At 42.1% G+C, this 25,685-nt stretch overlaps 1 protein-coding gene across 8 annotated transcripts; it reads left to right on the top strand.

The window, feature by feature from the left end:
* The first annotated feature begins 219 nt into the window (after window positions 1–219).
* On the top strand, window positions 220–25,672 carry LOC117575910 (trithorax group protein osa). Of its 8 annotated transcripts, none has more exons than XM_034260356.2 (17): window positions 220–589; window positions 2,712–3,882; window positions 8,498–8,803; window positions 8,930–9,139; window positions 14,243–14,399; window positions 14,496–14,867; window positions 14,970–15,659; window positions 15,721–15,905; window positions 15,984–16,247; window positions 17,043–17,259; window positions 17,329–17,375; window positions 17,575–17,803; window positions 18,453–18,839; window positions 19,492–19,651; window positions 19,819–20,014; window positions 20,075–20,156; window positions 20,224–25,672. In XM_034260356.2, exons 2-17 carry the CDS (start codon window positions 2,851–2,853, stop codon window positions 23,802–23,804), a joined length of 8,115 nt encoding a protein of 2,704 aa, XP_034116247.1. In that variant the 5' UTR covers window positions 220–589; window positions 2,712–2,850; the 3' UTR covers window positions 23,805–25,672. The 8 variants fall into 8 exon arrangements, with proteins under 8 accessions (XP_034116247.1, XP_034116250.1, XP_034116249.1 ...); XM_034260359.2 differs by having other exon boundaries at window positions 15,984–16,238; XM_034260358.2 differs by having other exon boundaries at window positions 15,987–16,247.
* The last annotated feature ends 13 nt before the right edge of the window (window positions 25,673–25,685 follow it).

The following is a 25,685-nucleotide window of genomic DNA, read 5'->3' on the forward strand; positions in this document are numbered from 1 at the left end:
GTAAATTCAAGGAACTTATGGTGTGTAATTTATTTTCAAGTTTTTTTTTAATTCTAAATAAATATATTTGCATTTCCAGATTGCATTAAGTAATAGAAGCAACTTTCTAATTAACTTCGGCTTATTCGATATCAAACAAAATGCACCCAAGTTTCGATAGTATCGATATGAAAATGAAAGACATATCAATGTATCATCCGCCATATTTGTTCGCGTCAGTACAGATGTCCGGCAACGCTAAAACTCGCTTTGTACAGGGCCAGCTCGTCGTTATGCTGAGAAAAATAATGAAAATTAAGTGAAATTACACTGAATTAAAAAGAAAAAGTGTATAGATTATGTACAGAATGTGTATAGTAATTAACCAAGTGTGAATTTAACAGCCACAACAGTGTTTTTTGTCGTGTATTCGCGCAGTGAATATAATTTTCATCGGCCGCAGGCAGCAGCAGCGCAGGCAGACAAGACTTGCTGCTGCATACAATTTAATGTTCGTACTCGTACCGAGCTTGTCTTCTCACGCGAGTTCGTCGTTTTTAGTATATATAGCCAGTCTATGGACGGTCGATGCGTGAAAATATTTCTATGTGTAAGTGTGGGTGTGTACATGTTTAGTTGTAGTTTAGCAAAAAATAAAAAAACGAAAAACTGAAAATGCAACATTATGCCGGATTTTTGCTAGCCAGATACGCAAAAGTCAACTAAATATGTACATATGTGTGTGTACATAGTACATGCTGGCTCAAAGTTCGATACGGTACAGATACATTGTATGTATGTATGTACAAATGTACGCGTGTATACATAAAATATTAAAATCCTTGCATCATCATCATCATCACCTAAGAAAAAGCTTCGTTATCGTCAATATCTATTAATCTACGCTAGCGAAAAAAAGCGCTAAACCAAAAAAAAAAAGATAATCCACACAGCGAAATGTGAAAAAATTCTTGAAATGAAGCATAAACGAGAGACCGACGACGGCGACGTCGACGACACAAACGTCAGCAGAGCAGTAACGAGCGATGCAATTACAACTGCCTAAACAGCGGTCAATGGATAAATCTTCAATTATAAAGATTGTTGAAAAAAATATTCAGAGCCCCAATTGCTATATAAAAATACTAAACGACAACGAAAACTAGAAATAAGAAAAAACAAATTGTGAAAAACGCGAAACCTAAACTCGTTTTGTTCTTTACACACATTCGGTCGGTCGGCATTAAAATTAAAATGTAACAGTAGTGGTTGTCTCGCTCTCGCACCCGCTTATTTGTGCTACGAAAAAGGCCGCATATAATACAAGCGAGATAAATAGCACTCCAAACGAAAATCAACGAGAGCGCGCAAAAAATCCTAACGCAAATTATAAATGAAACGAAATCATCAACGCCAAGTGGATAATAAAAAATATTTATAATAAAAAAATGAAAAATTGAAATTATAGGTGTACAATGAAACGCTATAATGATTCTTGTGTAGGCAACAATAACACCATTTGCCATTTTCTTGCTAGACACACATACAAACAAAAAATATACAACAATAAATGCATGTAGAAATTTATGTAAAAAAAGTCACAGGCCGCTTTAGTTATGAATTTATGAATATAATTTTCTTTGATACATATCCTAAAGAAAAACAGCAATCCAACAATTCTCTACTTGCAAAAACACACGAATTTGTAACCTGCTGTCTGTCGTTCCTCACGAAGTGCTATCGGAATGATTTGCGTATCGAAAATTGTGTGCAATAAATTCGTCTTTTGTTTGTTTGCTAAATGCTATTTTATAATGCATAAAAAGCCAAATGTATTGTGCATTAACTAACATATGAAGTATTTTGCAATAGTTGTAATGGTTGGAGGGTTATTACTGTTGTAGGTTGTTAATCAATTTCAATTTACATTAAATATGAATGAAGGACGTAGAGAGAATGGAAATGAAGAGTATATTATTCATATCTAATCAGCATAATTCGATCTTTTGAAAATAGTAAACTATCTATAGTTTATAGTATTAAGCATTAAACCGGGCCTAAAAAAGTATCTGATTAGATGTAAATCGCCTCTTAACAATTGTCATTTTAAAGTACTGGAGATGTGGCATGTCTATAATAATTTAGGGTGTTTTTAAGCAATTATTATAAATCTTAAAAATTAAAATAATTAGAAATTATTAAATACATATAAAAATAAAAATGTAATTAATAATTTACTGCCCTCTTCAAACAAAAACTAATACAGACATCCCATGCGCGCATTAGTGCGAGTGCGACAGTGAGAGCCACACTCTCATCATGCAAGTGAGATAGCGTGTGCGTGTGTAGAGCTGCCAAATGTAAAGAGAGAGCGCGAGAGCGAACTAAGCTGAGAGCACAGAGAGCGAGAGAGCAGCCAACCAACGGCTGTCAACGCGCGACAATTTGTAAACGGACACAGCCAGAATACGAATATACTGCTGTGTCCGTGTAGTGGTATTGGTGTAGTGTGTTGTAGTGGTAGTAGTAGCTGAGTTTTCAGTACACAGAATGATGAAGAATTACAAAATCGTTGTTGGCGGCCAAAATAAATACATACGTATTGAGGCGGTATGATTTTATGGCTATGATGATGTGTGGTGCATTGCATTTGTTTTTATATATTGTTCCATCGATTCGATTTCAAGCGATACACAACAACTAACGAGAATACTTTTCCCAAAACCTTGCAGCTAACATAACCTCAAACTTACCGCTGCAGTCGGGGAAGTCGTCGTCATCAGCGTCAACGTTGTTGGTGGATATTCTGCAGGAAGAAGAAGCACAGCTCTTTGATTTGACAACAACAAACAGCATCATCATCATACGACAATGAATGAGAAAATAAAGTCACCCTCAGCCCAAGGGGCAAGTGGTGGTCCAGGTCCAGTGGCAAGCGGTGCACCCGGCTCAGGAGGCGCTGCTCCACCAGGTGGGGCGGGAGGTGGCGCTACACCGCCCACCTCGGGACCGCCGACGCCAAATAATGGCAGCGATGCCATACAGCAGGGCGGCGGCACTGTACCGCATCCCTATGGTGGGCCACCGCCCGGTTCAGCGCCCGGCGCACCTCCTGATCCCGCAGCTGTCATGTCGCACTATCACCATTTGCATCAGCAGCAACAACAGCAGCAGCCACAACAGCAGCAGCCACAACATCCCCAGCAGGGTCCTCCCATGCCACCACACATGCAGCACCATGGTGGACCGCCTCCAGGTGGTCCCCAAGGACCACTGCCGTTGCCCGGTGGACCAGAGCATACGCCCGGCGGTGTGAAGGATGAGTACGGGTCGGCGCACTTGCCACCACCACCACAACACCAGCATGCCCATCCCGCCTATGCGCGCTATCACGCTGGCGATCCCAACATTGATCCCTATCGCTATGGACATGCGCCCGCCCAGCAGCCACCGCCTGGCAGTAAACCGCCTCCACATCAGCAGCAACAACAGCAGCAGCAACAGCCACCCGGTGCTGGTGGATCACCAAATCGACCGCCGCAACAGCGCTATATACCCGGACAACCGCCACAGGGTCCAACACCGACATTAAACTCATTATTGCAATCGTCAAACCCGCCGCCACCGCCCCAGCATCGTTATGCGAACAACTATGATTCGCAGCAAGTTGCCAATGCGGCGGCTGCGGCAGCTGCAGCTCAACAGCAGCAACAACAACAGCAGCAGCAACATCAACAGAATGCTCAACAGCAAGCTGCCGGACCACCGCCTCCGCTGCCCGGTCATGGGCCACCGCCGCCACAACACCAGCCCTATGGTGGGCAACAGGGTGGCTGGGCGCCACCGCCAAGACCCTACAGTCCACAGCTAGGACCTTCGCAGCAGTACAGAACTCCTCCACCGGTAAGTTAAGATCTCACTCAGTATATTTACTCAATTGTTTGGGGGGAATCGGAATGGGTGCAGTTTGTTATGATTTAAAGGTTGTCCAATTCCTTGCACAGCTCCTACAAAATTTATCAGACATACTGACACACTTACCACAGACTTAATTTCATGTGTACGACCGAAATCCCAACTTCCCAAATATGCTACAGAGAAACGAAAATGAAGAAGAAAAACGACAAAAAAATAAAAAAAAACCGGCACTGCGCCGGTAAACAATAACAACAAAACATGGGGAAAAGGCAACAAAAGGCAATGCTGCTGTTGGCGGTGATGTGGTGTTGTTGTTTCTGTTGCTGTTGCTGATGGTGGTGGTGGCTCAACAATAAGAATAAGCTGCCGGTGCCACCACCTGACACAAGGCAACAAACAACAACCAAAAGTACACGCCTCTGTCTCTCCTGTATATCTGTTCATGAATGTGCTCTGCTCTGTATGTGAGAGTCTGTGTGTGTGTGTGGGTGGGTGTATTGCTTTATATCGTATTCGTTTATTTGCTTGCAATTAGACAACAATTGTTTATAAATAGAATTACACTTATTAAAGAAAACCCAACTTTTGCAAAGGAAATATTCATATAGAAACACGTAAGGGAAGCAAAACAAAGATTGAGATAGAGATACAAATATATATATAGATAGGTGCAGATAGAAATACAGATTGCTGGTAAAACACATGAGACTTTCATCTCTTGATGCCGCATTGATTTATGTGCATATCTAAATGATTATGCCTAACAGGATTCCACGATAAACCAACGTACGTTCCTCTATATTTGTATCTCGAAATGTAAAGGCATTAAATACACACACAAACACACGTAGCATATGGCAGATTTTTATGAATGGTTGAGAATCCGTAGCAAATATAAGTCGAATAAAAGGCAATGACCTTTAATAGCTAAATAAAAACAGAATGAATGAAATACAATATATAATAAATACGACTTCGCACACAGGTGCTCGACTAGCAGATACGACGCTTCAACTGAAATAGGTTTTGCATAAGATTTTGAGAACGATATCAATGCTATATAGTATATCTATTGAACTGATATGGCATATCTGTAGTTCATTTGGATTATTGTTGTATTAAACAAACAGTATTTGAGTTGTTGAATTAGTTTTTTTTTTTTTGCGTATTTACCTATTTTATTTGAGTAATTAATCTTATACTAATGGGCAATAATTAGAGCTGATTTCGTTTATAGATGTTGGCATTTTTATATAATTTCTAGATAATTGTAGGCAACTAAACTACCTCACAATTGATGTCTCGCCATAAACCAGAGTGAGAGGGGCAGTCAAAACAAAAATAAACAATTGACATGCTTGTTGTAAAAAGCGCAAGAGAATGTGAATGAAATTTTGATGTTCAGCCCCTGAAGTGCCTCGGTCAACAAGTTTCGTTCATACCACATGCAGACAGACGCACACACACACACACACAAACACATGTAGAGAGATATTTAAATGTATATAAACATATATTTAATGTATTTTTGTGCCCGCTGTCTTACCCCAATTTTCACTTGTCGTCTATGCGGCCCATGAACCGCGACGTTGATTTTGGTCTCCTTGGCTTACAATTACCATCCGCACTCCGAAGTGGAAGGGAAGATGGAGGGAGGAGTAAGACATGAGATGGGATGGGGGACTCTCGTTCTCTCTCTTTGGTCGGTTGCCGGCTTTTTTTTTTGGTCTCGGTCTTGGGTCTTGGGCCGTAACTTTGCTCTTTGTTGTTGGTCGTTATCGTCGACTTTCTTATCAAGAGTTGTTTTCCTTTTTTTACGGCATGACCTTGCTTTTGTTGTTATCCTTTCGCTGTCGCCGCCCTTTTGGTGCTTTTGTAAAAGATGTAAACGTGGTTTTCTCAAGTTGTTAACAGGTGATGTAAGTTGATGTATGTCAACTTTAAACATTTTTGTGGCACTTTAGATGTTATTTTAAAACGAGTTGTTCAACATAAGTTAGGGGAAATGGGTTGACCTTGGTTTAGAAGGTAAAGTGTTAAAGATACAGTAAATTATTTGAATATACTATCAAGAGGCGAAAATTACCACATATGTTAATATACAATTAAAAAAGACTCAATAAAGCATTTAAATGTGCAATCGAATAAGCAAATCAAAATATTCACATATGTAATCAAGGAAAAAACAATTGAGCAATCTTATCATCAAGAAATGGTAGTATTTTAATATCTTCTTAGTTATCGCTAGTAATAAAAGTACATATTTCCATTTTCTGTTCTGCTTCAAATTAATTGAAACTGTTAAAAACCATTTAATAACATTGCGCATAAATAATTAACATAATTTTTCACATTTATTAATGCAGCACGGGGCACCCTTAAAATTGCGAATGTCCAAAACTCAGACACACATTCACATTGTATCCGTATCTTTCTCCCCTTCGTTTCAATTGTTGCAAGTGTATTTAATCACACAGCTCGTGTGTATCTTCCTCTATGTGTATGTGTGTATTTGATATGAAATAATAAGCGCAGGGAAAAGGACTCCTGGCAGCTCCTGGATCAGTTCGTGGTTGTGGCAGCGGTCTTTCCCTCTATTTTTTGTTTTCATATTCTAGCGTGGTGTGTTTTTTTCTACTCTTTTCAATTCGGGCCCGGCTTTTAACCCACCACCGTTGGCTGAGCACACAACAGAGGATGCAGTTGCCGTTGCTGCCCGTCCGCCCCCCTCTGTCACACATAACATTATTTTCTCTGTCGCGCTGTCAGGCAGCCATTCGGTCGCCGTAGCCGTCGTAGTCGTTTATTTGGTTTGCTCATTCGTTCGGTTTATTCGTTCATTCGTAGATTTGTTCGTTTTGTTCACTCTTCGTTCGTATTGTTGTTGTTGTTGTCTGTGTCTCTGCGAACCCGACCCAGGTTGCGCCCTTGCTGCATTATTTCAAGTTCCACTTCAGCCCTGCCTGACTGCCGACCGTCTGTCCGTTCGTCCATCCATTTGCTGCCCTGCCCTGCCTGTCCCTGCGTTGCCTGATGTCTGCCTGCTGCTGCTGCTTGCTGCTGGCGTACTCTCATTTCTGTTTTTGATTTTCATCCATGATGAGTTTTCCCTTTTTACTCGAGTTCCTCTTTGCCTCTGACTTCGCGCGCACACACATACACACACACACACACACTCGGATAGGTCCCTTGCCGGTATGCAGCAAAACCATCCATTCATGTTTCCTGTCACCCCGTAGTGGACCAAGCCATTGTTGTTGTTTTCGTGTTGTTGCCGCTTGTCCTGCCGGCTTTGCTGCCACACGAACACACACTGGCGTCTATTGCTGTGGCAGCTCCCATTAGATTTATTGCCACGTTTTACTTCGGTCTGATATTTGCAACAACGCAACCAGGACTTTGCTGGCTCTCTGCTACATTGCTGCCTTTGCTGCTGTTGCTGTTGTTATGCCGTTGCCAGCAACATTTGTTATGTGCACAAAGAGGGTATGACGGGCGTGAATGCGGGTGTCTATGTTCTCTCTCTCTCTCTCTCTCTGTCTTTCTGTCTGATTATATGCATGTGTATCTCGTTGATCTTCACTTGTCTCCTGCGCCAGAGTGCTGCTCCTTCTCGTGTAGAGTTTTCGCTTGATTGTGGCATAACATCAAGTTGGGAAAATCGCTTTCATTAATGGCAAAGACAAAGTTCGAATTCTCCTCCCCTCTCTTCATTGTCAAGTTGTCCTGCTCCAGTTGTTTGCCTAATCCAATGACTGAAGATAAAATGGGATATCTTATGCGGATGATTATGTTGCTTCGCTTGAGGTAACTAACTGATTATAATTTATGTGCGCAAGTCTTGTTTTCAACTTGCATCTCAAATAAATAAACTGCTCAATTGAGCTGGAAATGATGCAGACTTCTTTTGAACTGGATTATATCGTTTATATAACAATTATAAAAATGAAACTTGTATGTAACAGAAAGAAACATATTATGTTCCTTACATATTTTTTTGTATTAAATTAAAATAAATAAAAGAGCCAAATGATGATTGATAATTCGATAGATACTTTGTTTTCTATATTTCTATCGAAAGTATTCCCTTCGATTTAAAATAAATTGTACAAGCATTTATTATCATATATCACAAGGGCATCTAGCAAACGTATAACTTTTTGAGTTGCACATTTGTGACTGTCAAAGTAAAATATCCCTCTAGGACCGTCGTCACAAAGTTGCTGTTCATCATTTGTTGTAGACAATACATACGTAATAAATGTGTATGTGTGTGTGTGTGTGGGTACGTGCGTATACACATAGAAACGTGTGTGTAGAGAATTGGTTGTGGAAAATCGATTACAATGATTGCAGTGCGAGCTGTGGTTGAGGAGGGCGGGATGATATAAAAATAATTGAAGTAAATGGACGCTTTAGGAAGCAGACAGATAGAAGCTTATGAGCCTGAACTCTTCGTCTCGCATAATAAAATTTGTGAAAACATGCAAATAAATAGATTGAGATACATTGTGTGCGTCTCTTCGCTTATTTTTCCTTCTTTGTATTTATTTAAAAATTGTCATTGATTTATAATTTATCATTTGTTTCTCATTTGCAGCAAAATACTTCCAGAGGTCAATCACCATATCCGTCAGCTCACAGTCAAAACTCAGGTTCCTATCCCAGTTCGCCCCAACAACAACAGCAGCAGCAGCAGGCGCAACAACAACAGGCGGCACAACAGTCCGGCGCACCTGGAGCACCAGGAGCGCCACCACCTGGCCCCTCACAGCAACAACAACAACAGCAGCAGCAAAATACACCGCCCACTTCTCAATATTCGCCGTACCCGCAAAGATACCCAACACCGCCAGGTTTACCGGCGTCTGGGCCCAATCATCGAACTGCCTACACAACGCACCAAGTAAGTTGCCTCTGTCAAAATGATAATAGCCCTAATTATGTCAGAACCCAAATTAATCATGCACAAACATAAACTAGTTAAATGTTCGATTTGATAATTGTTGCCGTCACCATTGTCACATTGCAGTATTCCGAACCAAATAGACCGTGGCCCGGTGGTTCATCGCCTAGTCCTGGTCCTGGCCATCCATTGCCGCCTGCCTCACCGCATCATGCGCCACTGCAACAACCGCCAACGCCGCATTCCGCCGGTGGTGGACCGCCGCCCAGCAGCAGTCCGGGGCATGCGCCGAGTCCATCGCCGCAGCCCTCGCAGGCATCGCCATCGCCGCACCAGGTGAGTGTTTTTAGCAAATTAATTATACATATATTTGAGTAGTCGCTTTACAATTATTTATGAATAATTGCGAGAGGGCATAGAATAATATTAGTCAAATTAAAGCAGAAATTGCATAATTATATTATTAATGCATTCATAAATACGCCCTAAAGTGTGTATAAAATGTGCGAATGCACTTTCAACTTGAATTTTAGTCAATTATAGTTGCTATATTAGAGCTTTGTAGTCCGATATTGTTTAAGCTGTGCATTGATAGTTCAATTATGCAGTAATGTTTTGATAAAGTTTCATTTAAGATTATACGCCTCAAAGTTCACTTGTAGTTACCCTAAAAGTCTGAGATGCATTATGGTAAGACCGAAAAAGACTTTTGATCAGGCAATGAATCGTTAAAGTATCATTTAACAATATAAACTCAAAGGTGCTCTTAGTAAAATTCGAAATCTCAGCTACATTTTAGGAATGCCTTCATTTTTGGTACCTTAGTTATGTTCAGACAAATATGTCAGATATATAGTAAGCATGCCATATAAATGATTTGCGGCTTGCAGTTATCGCTGTCTTTACCCTTTTTCTCCCCGAACTGCCAAGCTATGCTGTGCCTACCTTTACTTCCAACTCGGTTATTGACTGATACGCGCTATCAGGGCGCTTTGCGTCGAGCTCTTTGCATTCCACCTATAGCTCTATGCCAAGACGAAAAGGGGAGGAGAGAGAAGTCGTGTTGCGTTGAGTTGAGTCGCTATGGTATGCGTAGTACCCCATTTATTCATTCAGCATGTCCGTGATGGTCGATGTGGTTGTTCTTCTTGCTGTTGTTTTCGTTCTTGTTGCTGTTGTTCTTGTTCTTGTTGTTGCTGTTGTTGTTATTGTTGTTGGCCCGCCGCCGTCGTCGTCGACATTCCTTATATCATTTTTTACTCATTCCCTTTATTTTGTTGCTGTTGTTGTTTCGCTGCTGCCGTTGCTGCTGCTGTGGTGTGTATTTGTATGTGCAACTACATACATAGATATAATACGGCTACACTCAAGATCCCACAAAGAGCATATGTTTCCCCGCACATACATACATATGTATGTATTTGGGTCAATGCCAAGGTCATTGCTGTTTGTTGCTTGCGGGCTATTCATTTTTTTGTTTTTGTATTTTTTATATGCCGTGCTAACAATTGGGACTTGGTCTTGATATTCTCATGCCCATCTTTCAAACCAAATGTTCGATAGGCTCTAAGAGCGCAATCTCTTGCCAAATTGAATGATATAAACTTACTTTCTAAACTCTTGTTCAATTTACTGTGTTGTTCAATCAACTAATTAAATGAATGTTTTGCAATTTTTAGTTGCATTACACTTTAAATGCATACACTTGATTATCCCCCAAACGATTACTTCAAGTGACGCTTCACTTGCTTTTGTTACTGTAATGCATTCAGTTGAATGTTTCGCTGCGGTTATTCAAACATTTTGGACACACGCGGTGTTTGGTAATTATTTGGACTTGGTAACGTTGTAACGTTGCTAGAGAAAGGACTGAGTGTTGTTTGCAAATGTTGAAAGGATATTTCAAAACACTTCAAATGTTATGTTTTAGTCAAGAACCAAATCATATTTCATACAATATAATTTCTAACGAGTGGATAAAATACCTTAAACAAGACTTATAGTTATAATTGAAGTAATAAAGTATGCAAAAGCTATTCAAGTAATTCAAAGTTGAAGACAAGGCGCCGTGTATTTTACCTTCATGATTGGCTTAGTTCTTAACCCAGATTTTAACAGTAATCTTATTGCTTTACCATTTTACATAGTCATTACCGTGTAAACAACTTATGCAGTTACAAAGCATTGGTATTTTTTTGTTTTAATTTATCAAAATTACTAAAGTCTTGCAGTTCTCGATATAAGAGAGTCTCTATATTTTGTTGTTGCCGTTCAGTTGTTGTGTTGTGTTTTCTTTTTGCAAGTTCTTTGGCGGTCTTTTGTGCTTGTGCACATAGCCAGAAACAGCAGACGCCGCAACCACGCAAACTTTAGTTTCGCTCATAAAATTCAAGTGGGCACACATTCACAGTCAGTCGAATACTCGCAGATACAGATACAAATACAAAGATACGTTCGGAAATACAGATACAAAAAAGCGCGCACACACCCAGAAATAACTAATGAATGTTCACCATTTGCGGTGGGGCTCTTGGAATGGTCTGGCGCTGTTTTACTGCTGGTCTCGCTCTCTGCGTGTCTTCGCTTTGTATGAGTATGTCTTCGTTAAAATATATGTGTGTGTGTGAGTAATGCAAATGGTGAGCGAAACGAACAAGAGAGCGAATGAGAGAGAGTGAGCTGGCGAGTGTTTGTGCGGTTGCAAAAATTACTGACACTACTATCTCGTGCAAACTGCAAGCCAATCTTTCTACATACATACATATGTACGTATGTCTGTATGCGCTTTTTGGATCGCATATGTTTTCAAATGTGTCACATTTTAAAATACCCTGTAATCATATTATCTCTAGATAAGGTTGCAATACCAGCCTTCACATTCGAATCAAATCGATATTGACTGGCATGAAATTTAGAGCAGTCGAATGCCAATTATGTCATCAAAAGGGTATCTTTTAGTCGTAGCTGGCACAGATTGCATTTCAGGCTGTCGGAGCATATTAAGTATATGTCATGTGTGCATAGCACGTAAATGTCGCAATGTTGTCTGTTGGCTAAATGTTAAGTTTTCCCACTGCTTGCCGCTTGGGACTGCAATTAATATACCCTGTGACGAAAATCAAACTAGAGTAGCTTTAGTAACCCTTAAAATACATGTGCCTATATTCTTCTGAGTTCTTAAATTGAGTAGAACTTTCCATACCAATCAATCATTCACGATTATGTATAAAATTGCCCAACTAATTGCTTTCCCCCTTTTTTGTCGTGTTTTGTTTTTTAATTTTTTAAAGAAATTGCCCTAGCTTTGATTAAAATGTGACCAGATTTTGTTACAGGCGTGCCTTTCCCCAAAGTTTATAGATATTTCTGTACATATGTGTGTATTTTTTTATGTTGTTTAGTACCAAATAACAATAATAACTGAGCCAAAGGCTTTTTTTTTGTATTTTTGTTATTTAATTTCTGGCATTTGAAAACCCAATTGTTTGCACATACTATGTTATTTGTTGTTATTCGCACAAACATGCATCTGTGTGTGCTCACATAAATACTCACACACACTCGAATACATGTTTGTTATAAATGATTTCTTTGTAGCCGTCGTTCCCGCAGCGAGCGCCTGTTTTTCTTTCCAAGTAATTTTTCTACATGCCGGCAAGTTTACACATACACACACGCGTAAAAACAGTGACTCGTTCACATATTCAAAAGGGAGAGGAGAGAGAGAGACATACACGCACACATTTAAGTACAAACGTGAGCCGCCTTCATCTTGAGCAACGTGGCCCCATCGTTCATATAAAACAGTATAGCAGGCTTTTTTAGCTTTACCTTCTGCCTTTGCCTCTGCCACTGGTGGCTTGGCTATTCTCGTCATCAACGCGCCGCAGCCGTCGCCGATGCCACTCAAGTATATTCCATGCCTGGGCCCCCCCTCTCGTCTTACCTCGTTTCGTTTCCCCCTCGAGCATACAATCTACCCATACACACTTAGCACTCAACGGCGCTCTTGCTGCTGCTTGTGTGTGCTCGACGAACGAATGAACAGAGAAACGACGAGCAAAAAACGAATGGCTGACTCGACTGGCAGCGCTGCTTCTGCGGCTCTGTCGCTGCCGTTGCCATTGCTTATTTCATTTTATTATATTCCATCGTTGAATGTGTGCACTGTGTCTGCGACTCCGCCTGGGTATGTACGTGTGTATGTCTGTATGTTGTGTGTGTGTGCTCGTTCACGTTGTTGTTTCTTATCTACGTCTTTGTCATCGTACGCTCGCTCACTCAAAGCGCGCCATAACTACCACTACCACTACCATTGCCACTGCCACATCTCAAATCCAATCCGGGCCCCTTTGAACGAACGCTTCGAGTTGCTGCTGCTGCAGTTCGCGTCGACTTTGTCGTTATTCGTTCCACATAGCTTTTTCTCTGTGTTGTTGTTTTTTGTCGTTGTCGTTGTTGTTGTTGTGCGCTTTGACTTTGCCGTTGCTGCTGCCGTTGTTGTTGTTGTTGCCGTCAGTTCATCGTACATTTCATTTCACTTCACTTAATTTCTCAGATACCAAAACGAACAGCGCGTTGTATTTTCTTCTTGCTGTTGCCCGGCTCGACATAGCCCGGCATGGCATGGCATAGCGTGGCTTGACTCTGGCTCTGGCATCCTCTCCATTCCTCATCACATTACTTCACTCCACTCCACTTCAGTCCAGTCCAATCGACAATGTTGATCCCGCGCGCCGTTCGTTTTTCTGTGCGACTCGAATTGCTGTCGGCTTAAGTCACTGTGCTTGGCTTTGTATGCGTATAATATGTGTGTGTTTTTATGTGCATATATATGTATGTATAAATATATATATTTGTAGTCGTAGTCGTAGTCGAGTCGTCGTTTTCGTATTCGAGCTCCCTTGGGTTGAGCTTTTTCTTGTTATTTTTTTTACTTCTTATATGCAGAGAGAGGGACAACAAACTAAGGTTACAGTCAGTCGACCGACCGCTCGACCGTTTAGAATTATTGCTAGCGAGGAGACTCCAAAGTTTCTCTCTTCTGATATTTCTATGCAAGATTTCGACTCAATGATTTCATTGTAAGCTAGTTACAATTGCGCAACTCTGCTCCTTAACAAAAACCAAGGGAACGTATTGCCTTAGATAATATTTGTTTGCTTTATTGAGAATCACAACAAAAGGCTGGAAAGGTTGCCAATGAAATGCCCATTTGGCTTGTTGAGTTGTTTCAAATTTAAACGATGCCAAACAATGCATAAACCAAATAACCAAGTATTCGACTAGCACATGCTCTTTTATCTCAGATCTTTTCGTTCGGTACATTCTTTATAAAGGGAACAGAGTATTAAAAGGGGCGCAATTATGTCTTTATCGAATAACGAATTTGCTGAAGTGATTAACATCTAATTTATTGTTTTGTTTTGCTCAATGCAGGAGTTGATTGGACAGAATAGTAACGATAGTTCGAGTGGCGGGGCTCACAGTGGCATGGGATCTGGTCCACCGGGCACGCCGAATCCACAGCAAGTCATGAGGCCAACACCCTCGCCAACTGGCTCATCAGGCTCAAGATCAATGTCTCCTGCAGTGGGTAAGTAAACGAATAATCGCACGTGCTGCTGGTTTTATTGTTGTCTGCTTGAAAAGTGAAAGCACTCTAACGATTTGATTATTGTCAATTTTGTAGCACAAAATCATCCTATCTCGCGTCCGGCGAGTAATCAGTCAAGCAGCGGGGGTCCAATGCAGCAACCAACTGTGGTCGCCGGCCCGCCACCGATGCCGCCACACGGTCTACCTGGTGGGCCACCATCTCAGCAGCAATCTCAGCAGCAACAGGCTTCAAATTCAGCATCGTCCGCCAGCAATTCGCCACAGCAGACGCCACCACCAGCCCCGCCGCCAAATCAAAATGTTAATAATATGGCAACACCACCACCACCGCAAGGGTCGACAGGTGGTTATCCCATTCCGCAGCATATGCATGGCAGTTACAAAATGGGTGGACCGGGACAAAGTCCTGGCGCTCAAGGGTATCCTCCTCAACAATATCCACAAGGTAAGCTGAACAAGAGAGAGAAGTCACTTAAAAAGCTTTTTAACTTTTTAATGTTTCAAGCTATACTAATAATGTAATTAATTTGATTTTGTGTCTCTGTAGGCAATTATCCGCCACGCCCACAGTACCCAGCAGGTGCTTATGGAACTGGGCCGCCACCTCCGCCATCGAGCCAAGCCACTGGCGGAGCCAACAACATGTCATCCAGCGCACAAAGTGGCTATCCACGATCGATGCCTAACCATAGCGGTGGTAGCCCACATCCACAGTATCCACCATATCAGTGGGTGCCTCCATCGCCGCAGCAACCTGGCGTGGGATCGGGACAAATTGGTGCTTCAATGGGCAACCATGTGCAAGGCAAGGGTACACCACCACCAGTTGGCCCAGGACCGCCACCACCACAAGGCAGTGGGTCGCCACGTCCCTTAAATTATCTGAAGCAGCATTTACAGCACAAAGGTGGCTACGGTGCCAACCCAGCGGCGCCACAACCCCAAGGCTACGGCAATGGACCGACTGCCATGCATCCGACCATGCCAATGGGTCCACCTCATCATATGGGTCCGCCACAAAGCATGGGTCCACCGACCAGTACGCCGCCGCAGTCGATGATGGGCGCACAGGCGGGCAACGAGAGTGGCCCAGAGCATATATCGCAAGATAATGGAATCAGTTCGTCGGGACCCGCATCGGGCTTGCATGCCGTTACCGCTGTGGTTACAACTGGCCCCGATGGTACACCAATGGATGAAGTTAGTCAACAGAGCACGCTCTCGAATGCTTCAGCTGGTGAGTACACAAATTTAATTTGCATGTGTTCTCTTGTATTAAACATGTTTTGTCTTAACAGCATCTGGCGAAGATCCACAATGTACTACACCAAAGTCGCGCAAACATGATCCATATAGCCAAAGTCATTTAGCACCACCAAGCACATCTCCACATCCAGCTGTCATGCATGGAGGCGGTGGTCCGTCTGGCGAGGAGTACGACATGAATTCACCACCCAATTGGCCGCGACCAGCTGCTGGTTCGGTATGTCTCTATCACTACTACTTGTATTTCGATTTCTATTGCTGGCAATGTTAATGACAAACCATTTTCCGTTCACAGCAGGTGTTCAACAGTCATGTTCCTGTTCAACAAGAACCATTTCGTAGCACGATTACGACAACAAAGAAGTCAGATTCACTTTGCAAGCTATACGAGATGGATGACAATCCGGATAGACGGGGTTGGCTAGACAAGCTGCGATCCTTCATGGAGGAACGTCGAACGCCAATTACGGCGTGTCCGACCATCTCTAAACAGCCACTCGATTTATATAGGTTATACATTTATGTAAAAGAACGTGGCGGATTCGTCGAGGTATGCAAGGTGCCGTAGTAACTCCTTTTACTAACTTCTTTTTAGATTTACTAGCAAAACCAAATCAAACAAACCAAAATTAGTGTACAACCAACCAAACCAAACCACCAAAAAAACACCACCAAACCAAAGTAAAATAATGTAGCTAACACCTCAACAACAATTATATATAAAAACATCTCTTAGTGTCCAACAATTGAAAAGTCAACCGAACCACAAATTTATCCAAACGCACGTTATCCTCCAACAACATTCAATCTCTTGTTTAAAGTCTGTTTCACTCTTGTTGAAGTTGAAGTTAATTCCGAATCTTGATAGTTCTATTCATTTGATTGCATGCGTTTCCTCTTATTCGACTGCATGTCTGGTTGTTTTTTAAGAGACTTTAAATATTAAACTTAAAATTAAATTCGTTTAAATTGGTGTTACTTTTCTTATTTATTCATTCAAAATGAAAGTATTTCTTATAAAGAATGTTTTTAGTTGTATAGATTCTTTTTTTCTTTCAAGTTCAGATTACCAAGTTGCTTAGCTACCATAGGAAACATTTCGATCTTATCCTACATTCCTTTGTTTTTGTTTACAAAGTACTAGTAAATTTTTGGCCTTCCCCATATTTCAAACTTTCTTACTAACACATTTAACTATCATTATTAATTTTGAATGCGGCATTCACATGCAACTGTTTGCTTGTCATTTTATTTGATAACTTCTCCTTTTCCTAATTAATGATTAATTCCAATTATTTGACATTTGTGTTATGTTTATAAATGAGTACGCACATTTTCATTGTTTGTTCACTAGGTGACTAAGAGCAAAACATGGAAGGATATAGCTGGTCTGCTCGGCATCGGTGCTAGCAGCAGCGCTGCCTACACACTTCGCAAGCATTATACCAAGAATCTGTTGGCATTCGAGTGTCACTTTGATCGAGGCGACATCGATCCGTTGCCTATCATCCAGCAAGTTGAGGCCGGTAGCAAGAAAAAGACAACGAAGGCAGCATCTGTGCCATCACCAGGTAAGTGCTCAACATAAATGTAGTCTACTCAATCATATTCCAATAGAAAGATCTCATATCAATGGCCAGATTGTGCTATCAAGATGCTAACGTCACCAGCGATCAACTCGAATCCAGGTTTAACTTACTACAAAGTTACATTTAGTCACGCCTTAAGTAAAGCATCTTCTCAGTATTGGAATCGGATAATTAGTCCGCTTAGTCACTTTAAACACTCTAGATAGGATGCCACTCTTTAAGCTTGATAGATGTGCCGTTACCACCTCTGAACACTATTAAAACTCATTTTTATTTACTTCTATTTTCGAACCAAACGGTGGTGGTCATTTGGACGCTGGAACCACAAATTCTACAGGATCATCGAACTCGCAGGACTCTTTCCCGGCTCCACCTGGCGGTGCACCGAACACAGCTATCGATGGTTATACGGGATACACTGGCGGTGGCGCCTATCCAACACCTTCTGGGCCTCAACCGGACTACGGTGCAGCTGGGCAAATGCAAAGGCCACCGTCGCAAAACAATCCGCAGGCACCGCATCCTGGTAAGCACTACGATGCCATAATATATAATAACTAATTGGAAATGCATAGGAGTACATGTGTATACACACATCTAGTGAGTGTGTATGTATGTGTATGGATAATTTATAATGCTTTTTTCGTTGTAATATTACAATTGTCCCCCTTTCTCATTCAGTTGTTAAAATGTGTATTGCAACTAGATAATGTACATTTATATGGATATATGCACTGCATATATATGTCCATATACATTTTATTGTATTATTTGTTTTTGTTGCCTAACTTTTAAATTATTTTTGTTGTTTTTAAACTATGCGTATTAATTTGATGTGTGTCATTTGTTTATTCATTTTTATGTTGGTTACGTATAAAATGGGCGCACTACTAAAAAACAAAACAAACAATCAAAAAATCAAATAATTCCATCACCACCAACAAACATCACCTGACACCACAATCAAACCACATCTCCATCGCAAAATAATCAAACTCATAACTCTTCGAATTGGCTCAACATGAACAAACAACTTAACTCCATATGCTACTACAACTACAACAAAAACCAACAAACAAACAACTGTTTATATTATGTTTATACTGTGTCATTCATTCATTTCTTCATCAATCCATCCATATCCATCACGAATGCCGCTTGTTGCCGATATTCAGGCACTCAAAATCAAACAGCCGCCGCTGTTGTTGCCGGTGATAACATAAATGTGAGCAATCCCTTTGAAGATCCAATTGCTGGCGGTGGGGCTGCTGGTGGTGGTGCTGCCGCTGCAGCTGCAGCTGCTGCCTCTGTTGGTGTTGGTGGACCATCACATGGTGCTCCACCACCGCCCCCACATTCACCGCACACAGCGCCACAATCAAACAATCAACACCACCAACAAGGCATTCCAACACAGTTGCCGCCACCATCACAGCAGCAACCACCGGCGCCACCACCGCAGCAACATGGTCCGCCATCGACGCAGCATGCGCGCCCTGCAGCTGGAGTACCTTATCCACCAGGTAGCTCTGGGTATCCAACGCCTGTGTCTAGAACGCCAGGTACATTCATCTTCTTTTCTTTATTTTTATATTCTTTTTTTATATTGGCATTTTCATTTCAATTACAAATTCAATAATAACACAATATTAATTATATATTATTATTAACAATAAATTGGTCTGCATGTGGGACTTTTATTTTAAGTAATTGCTTCTCAACCCAAAACTTACATTTTATTCATCATTGCCAGTATCAGTTCATTTATCATGTCGTCAATCATGTTATCACTTTGTTGTATTAAACTTGAAAATTGAATGCTTATTTGTAAATAATTATGTGTTACTTTACAAATTACCTGTGAATGCTAAAAATTTTAATTTGTAATTTGTCTCTAATCTGTTATCTTTTTGTTGTGTATGTTGTATAACAATCTATGAGGTTTTTAATTTTTGTCCTGTCAAACAAGTATTGAGAGAAAGGCAACTCAAACTTGGTTTCCCATTATTATTGTATAATTTATGAATTGTATTTATATTGTCTATATGCTATGGAAACATTATAAGTTATACACTATTCTGTTAAAGCACTGCTAATGAAGAAACATATTTAGTAATAGCCTCTTACATTATATATTTCATTTCTACTGTTTGTGTATGATTCCCCCTTGTTTTATGCGATATAAAATTAAGAATATCCCTATCATTATTTTAGGTTCACCGTATCCAACACAACCTGGTGCTTATGGTCAATATGGTTCGGGCGATCAGTATAATGCGGCTGGGCCACCGGGTCAGCAGTTTGGACCAAATCAGGGACAATATCCGCCGCAGAATCGCAATATGTACCCTCCTTATGGGCCAGAAGGGGAAGCGTGAGTGCACAATTCATATTCATACTTCAATCTAATACACCCACGACACAAACACCCACACACTAACACAACTGTACTGTTTTAATCGTATTTAAGAAAAGAAAGATATTATTTTTGCAAAATTATAAATTATTAAAAATGTATTCTCTTTTTCTTTTCCCTAACAGCCCTCCAGCTGGTGCTAATCAGTACGGTCCGTATGGAAATCGACCTTACAGTCAAGCACCACCCGGTGGACCGCAGCCACCGACGCAAGCCGTTGCAGGGGGACCGCCAGCAAGCGGAGCGCCCGGCGCGCCACCAAATAGCGGTTATGCACCCGGCACTCCCAACCAGCAGGATTATTACAGGCCTCCAGATCAAGTGAGTAACAAAGGGGAATGCGGAATGGACATAAATTAACTTCAATTCTGCTTTTTACAGAGTCCCCAGCCGCGACGGCATCCTGATTTTATAAAAGACTCGCAGCCCTATTCTGGCTATGCGGCGAGGCCCCAGCTCTATGGTTAGTATTTCTATTGAAATATTTCTGGTTGTGTATTTAAACTGACCTTTGCTACTCCCAATTTCAGGTGGTTGGCAAGGTGGAAACCAACAATATCGTGCTCAGTATCCCACATCGTCAGCGCCACAGTCCTGGGGCAATGCGCCACCTCGAGGTGCTGCTCCACCTGGAGGACCACATGGTCCACACGGCCAGCAGCCCGCAGGCGTGGCACAGTGGGAGCAACATCGTTATCCACCACAACAGCCTCCACCACCACCGCAGCAACAGCAACCGCCGTACCAGCAGGGCGCACCTCCCGGGCAACAGCAACAGCAGACGCCGCCACAATGGGCGCAAATAAATGCGACGCCACCACAGCCGAATATAGCGCAACCAGGCTCATCGTTGCGTCCGCCTCTTGGAGGTGCTCAGCAGCAGCAACAACGACTACCCAGCGGACTGCCCGTCATGTCACCACAACAGCAACAGGGACAAACGTTACCACAGCCACCGCACAGCAATGTGCCACCATCGAGTATGCCGCCCGTGGCCGGAGGTTTGGCGAAACCTCCTTATGCTATGCCACCGCCATCGCAAGCTGGAGGCGTTCTACCCGGTGTCCCAATGGTTGGCACCCCGCCTGGGAGCATGATTCCGCAAAAGCAGCCACCGATCGTTGGACAGGGCATGCAGCCGACGCAACCACCACACCAGATGCCAAACCAGCAGCCAGTCTATGCGGCTCAGGTTCCTGGTGCGCCTGGTTCCCAGCTTGTGAAGAAGGAGCTCATCTTTCCGCACGACAGCGTAGAGTCAACAACACCTGTGCTTTATCGTCGCAAGCGATTGACCAAAGCTGATGTTTGTCCTGTGGATCCGTGGCGGATTTTCATGGCTATGCGTTCGGGTCTACTCACCGAGTGCACATGGGCATTGGATGTGCTGAATGTGCTGCTTTTTGACGATGCCACCGTACAATTCTTTGGCATATCAAATTTGCCTGGTTTGTTAACGCTGCTGCTAGAACACTTTCAGAAGAATCTTGCTGAAATGTTTGACGAACGTGGCGAGGAGTCGATCGATGAGGCCGATGATGATGCCGACAGTGGCACCGTCATTTCGCTACAGGCCGAGGATCGGTTGAGGCGACGACAGCCTCGCTGTGTGCGCAGCATATGCAGCTACAACCGTCGCAGACACTATGAGAATATGGATGTGAAACGCGGTGGTCGTAGCGAGGATTCCGACGATGCGGACGAGGGCATCGATTTGGGTCAAGTTCGTGTGCAGCCCAACCCTGAAGAGCGTTCACTACTTCTGTCATTCACGCCTAACTATACAATGGTGACGCGGAAAGGAGTTCCCGTGCGGATTCAGACAGCCGATCACGATATCTTCGTGGATGAGCGCCAGAAAGCTTGGGATATTGACACAAATAAATTGTACGAACAGCTGGAGCCAGTTGGCAGCAATGCTTGGACATATGGGTTTACGGAACCCGATCCACTCGATGGCATTATCGATGTGTTCAAATCGGAGATTGTTAACATTCCATTTGCGCGATACGTACGTACTAAACACAAGGGCAAATCCACGGAGGAGAGCGCACAGAAAACCAATAGCCTCAGACCCCAAGACGAGGAGACGTCGGCGGCCATGATCAAGCAGGAGGACACCACCAACAGCAGCAGCCCCGAGGATAGCAGTTTGCTCCAGCAGACGTACAACAAGAAGCGACGACTGGTTAGCAGTAGTGGCACAACAACCTGTGTCGAACTGAAAAAGTCCAAATTGGAGGATGAATTCGCACAGCCAGTGCTTGAGGTGAAGAAGGAACCGGAGAGTGATACGGCGGCAGCAGGAACGGCGGACAGTGATTGCCGACCCGTTGATATGGAGATCGAATCACCGCAACAGCAACGTCTGACCAATGGAGTCGCCCCGCAGCCCAAGGGATTTGATCCCAAGTCAACAGTGCGCGATGAAGCGCATGTGCTGCAACGACGTCGTGACTCAAGCTTCGAGGATGAATGCTATACGCGAGATGAAGCATCCTTATACCTGGTTAACGATAGCCAGGACTCTCTGGCACGTCGCTGCATTGCGCTCTCGAATATCTTTCGCAATTTGACATTTGTGCCCGGCAACGAGACGGTGTTAGCCAAGTCGACACGGTTTCTGGCCGTGCTCGGTCGCCTGCTGCTGTTAAATCACGATCATTTGCGACGCACACCCAAGACCCGCAACTATGATCGTGAGGAGGACTCAGATTTTACCGACTCCTGCAGCTCCCTTCAGGGTGAACGGGAATGGTGGTGGGAATACTTGATTACCATTCGCGAAAATATGCTCGTGTCCATGGCTAATATAGCTGGTCACTTGGAGCTATCGCGCTATGATGAATTGATTGCGCGCCCACTCATCGATGGACTGCTTCACTGGGCGGTTTGCCCGAGTGCACACGGCCAGGATCCGTTCCCATCGTGTGGTCCCAACTCGGCGTTATCGCCACAACGACTTGCACTGGAAGCGCTTTGCAAACTGTGTGTTACAGACGCGAATGTGGATTTGGTAATTGCGACGCCCCCATTTTCACGGCTGGAAAAACTATGCGCTGTGCTGACGCGACACTTGTGTCGGAATGAGGATCAAGTGCTGCGCGAGTTCTCCGTCAATTTGCTACACTACCTGGCCGCAGCAGACAGCGCCATGGCACGGACTGTGGCACTGCAGTCGCCTTGCATTTCTTATTTGGTGGCATTCATTGAGCAGGCAGAGCAAACAGCTTTGGGCGTGGCCAATCAACATGGCATCAACTATCTGCGCGAGAATCCTGATTCTATGGGCACCAGCTTGGACATGCTGAGGCGAGCAGCTGGCACATTACTGCATTTGGCCAAGCATCCAGATAATAGATCTCTGTTTATGCAGCAGGAGCAGCGACTACTTGGACTTGTTATGTCGCACATATTGGATCAGCAAGTAGCATTGATTATATCGAGAGTTTTGTATCAAGTATCCCGCGGCACAGGCCCCATGCACTCGGTTGAGTACCGGTTGCTTCAGCAGCGTCAACAGCAACAACAACGTTCCAGCCTTGCCGCAACTGAGAAATCAATAGCGCCAACAACAACTGCATCAGCAGCAACACCAGGAGCTGGAGCATCAACAGCAGCAGGAGTTGCAGCCGGTGCAAGTGTAGTGAAAAGCGAAACGAATGTGCAACCAGATCAACCTGTTGTTGATGCGAAGCCAACGGCAACTGCTGCAGTCACAACGGCAACAATAGCTGTGATCAACGATGACAGCAGCAATAGCAGCCAACAACTGCCTCCAGCGGCAACATTCAATGATGTCAGCAACAGCAGTACGAACAGCAACAGTTGCGGCACCGTCAGCAGCAATCAGACCAACACTAGCAGTTTGGGCAGCAATAGTCAAACGACACTCAACAATTTGGTGACACAAAGCGAACAGCAACAGCAGCAGCCATTGGGTAAAACAGCACCTTCCGCCGTAGCAACAACATCGCCATTATCAGCGAGCAATTTAGGCAACCTGAATGTGGCAGCGGCAACAGCAGCGAACTCAGCACCTCCAGCACCTGTGGCTCAGCCGGCGGCTCCACCGCCAACGAATGCCAATACAACCGCAGCCGTTGCGTAGTACACAACAATGCTACCAGCAACGTCTTACTACTGGTAACGTGATGCAGGAGCAGAAAGACGAGCAGTCAATCGAAGAATGGATGGGTGATGCTAGAGATAGAGATGGGCTATAAGAAACTACAAGGAATGCAAGCACACACATAATACGTTAACGTTATATATACACTTATATACTGGTAGAATTTGAATTGCGATGATGTAATCAAATGTAATGTAAATTAACTAAATGATTAATGATTAATGGTAATGAAAAGATTAAGGACATGATTGCAAGATAACACGATCTGCGTCGAAGCATAAGATGAGAAGGCGAATCACTGATGATAATGATAATTAGCATAACAACAAAATTGTATATGCTAAACATAAACGTAAATGTTAACGTAAACTTAAAATTAATTAACTTGAAATTTAGAAAAGCTTCAAGAATAACACACAATAACTGTATATTTTTCCACTTAAGTCTATAGTTAATATAAAAAAAAAAGAAAAATAAGAAAGAAAATCAATATTACCGCGAGAAAAACAACTAAAAACAAGAGGAAAGTAGGGAGATAGAAGGAAAGTATAAAAAACGGTCGGTCTGGCGTTAAGAATAGCCCCCGTTCAAATTTTAGCAATGAATTTTCAACGTCAAACTTAAGGCAGAAAGGAGGCGGAGGTTTAATTGCATTCAGAGATAGATGCATGCGTACAGGTTAAGCACACAATATACTTACATATGTATTAAATTAAATGATTAAATATTAACTAACTAAAACTCACACACACATATGCGCATATGCTAAATATACATACATACACGGGGTATATGATAAATTGTATTGTGTTACTTTTATTTATATCTATTGCAATATGTACATATAAATGCAAGTAATACAATACACAATGATTGATTGATAACAACACATGATGATGCATGTTAATAAATAAAAATATATATACATAAATATAAATAAAGGTTAGTTTTAAAATTCTACAACATACTACTTATAATAATAATTATAATACAATATGTCATTTAAAGTCATATAGTGAACATAAACCTAACACCATATGCATATGTATGTGTATATATGCAACATCTTTAAGAACTATGTAATACAATTATACGGATATTTATGTGTGGATATTGTGAAATTTGAATGCAGAAATTATGCAAACACATATACAATACAAATTAAAAACGAAAAAAAAACGCGATAAAAAAAACGAAAATTGTACATACTTAACTATTTTGTAAATTATATCTGTATTTTGTATTTTGTTTCCATATTGCGCGTTGCTGCCGCAGGCCACATGTCATTTCGTATTATGAATGCTAGCGGGTGTGCGTGTGTGCTGAGTGTATGTATGTGATCTAGTGTGTGAGAGAGTTTGTATGCGATGTAGGCGAATAATTCAAATTTGTGACATTTTATTTAACTTTATATTTTTGGATGATCATCAATTGCAACAGCAAGAACAACACACACACACACACGCGTGAAGCATTAGAGAAAATAAGGCACACATCGAGCACTTAATGTTGTAATTTTTATATTGTTTGTATTATTATTTTTTTGAAAGTGCTGCTGGAACAAGGTTTAATTTTATATTGAACATAATTTAGGCGTAAATGACAAGCTTAACTCATAAGTTTTTTATCGTAATCTTAATTTAACAAATATTCAATCTTAAAGAAATACAGTACATTAAAAGAAACGATTTCAAAATCAATACGAACTAAGCTATATAGAAGCACGCAAAATTAACTAAAACCATGCTTTATATTACAACAACAAACAAGAAAGCGTGAAACCAATAGAAAACAAAACAAAAAAAAAAAACAAAGTAACAATTGCAAAATCATCGAGCACCTGAAAATAGACATGTGCGA

The sequence above is a fragment of the Drosophila albomicans genome, chromosome 2R (assembly GCF_009650485.2).
Source record: "Drosophila albomicans strain 15112-1751.03 chromosome 2R, ASM965048v2, whole genome shotgun sequence".
NCBI classification, from domain to species: Eukaryota; Metazoa; Arthropoda; class Insecta; order Diptera; family Drosophilidae; genus Drosophila; species Drosophila albomicans.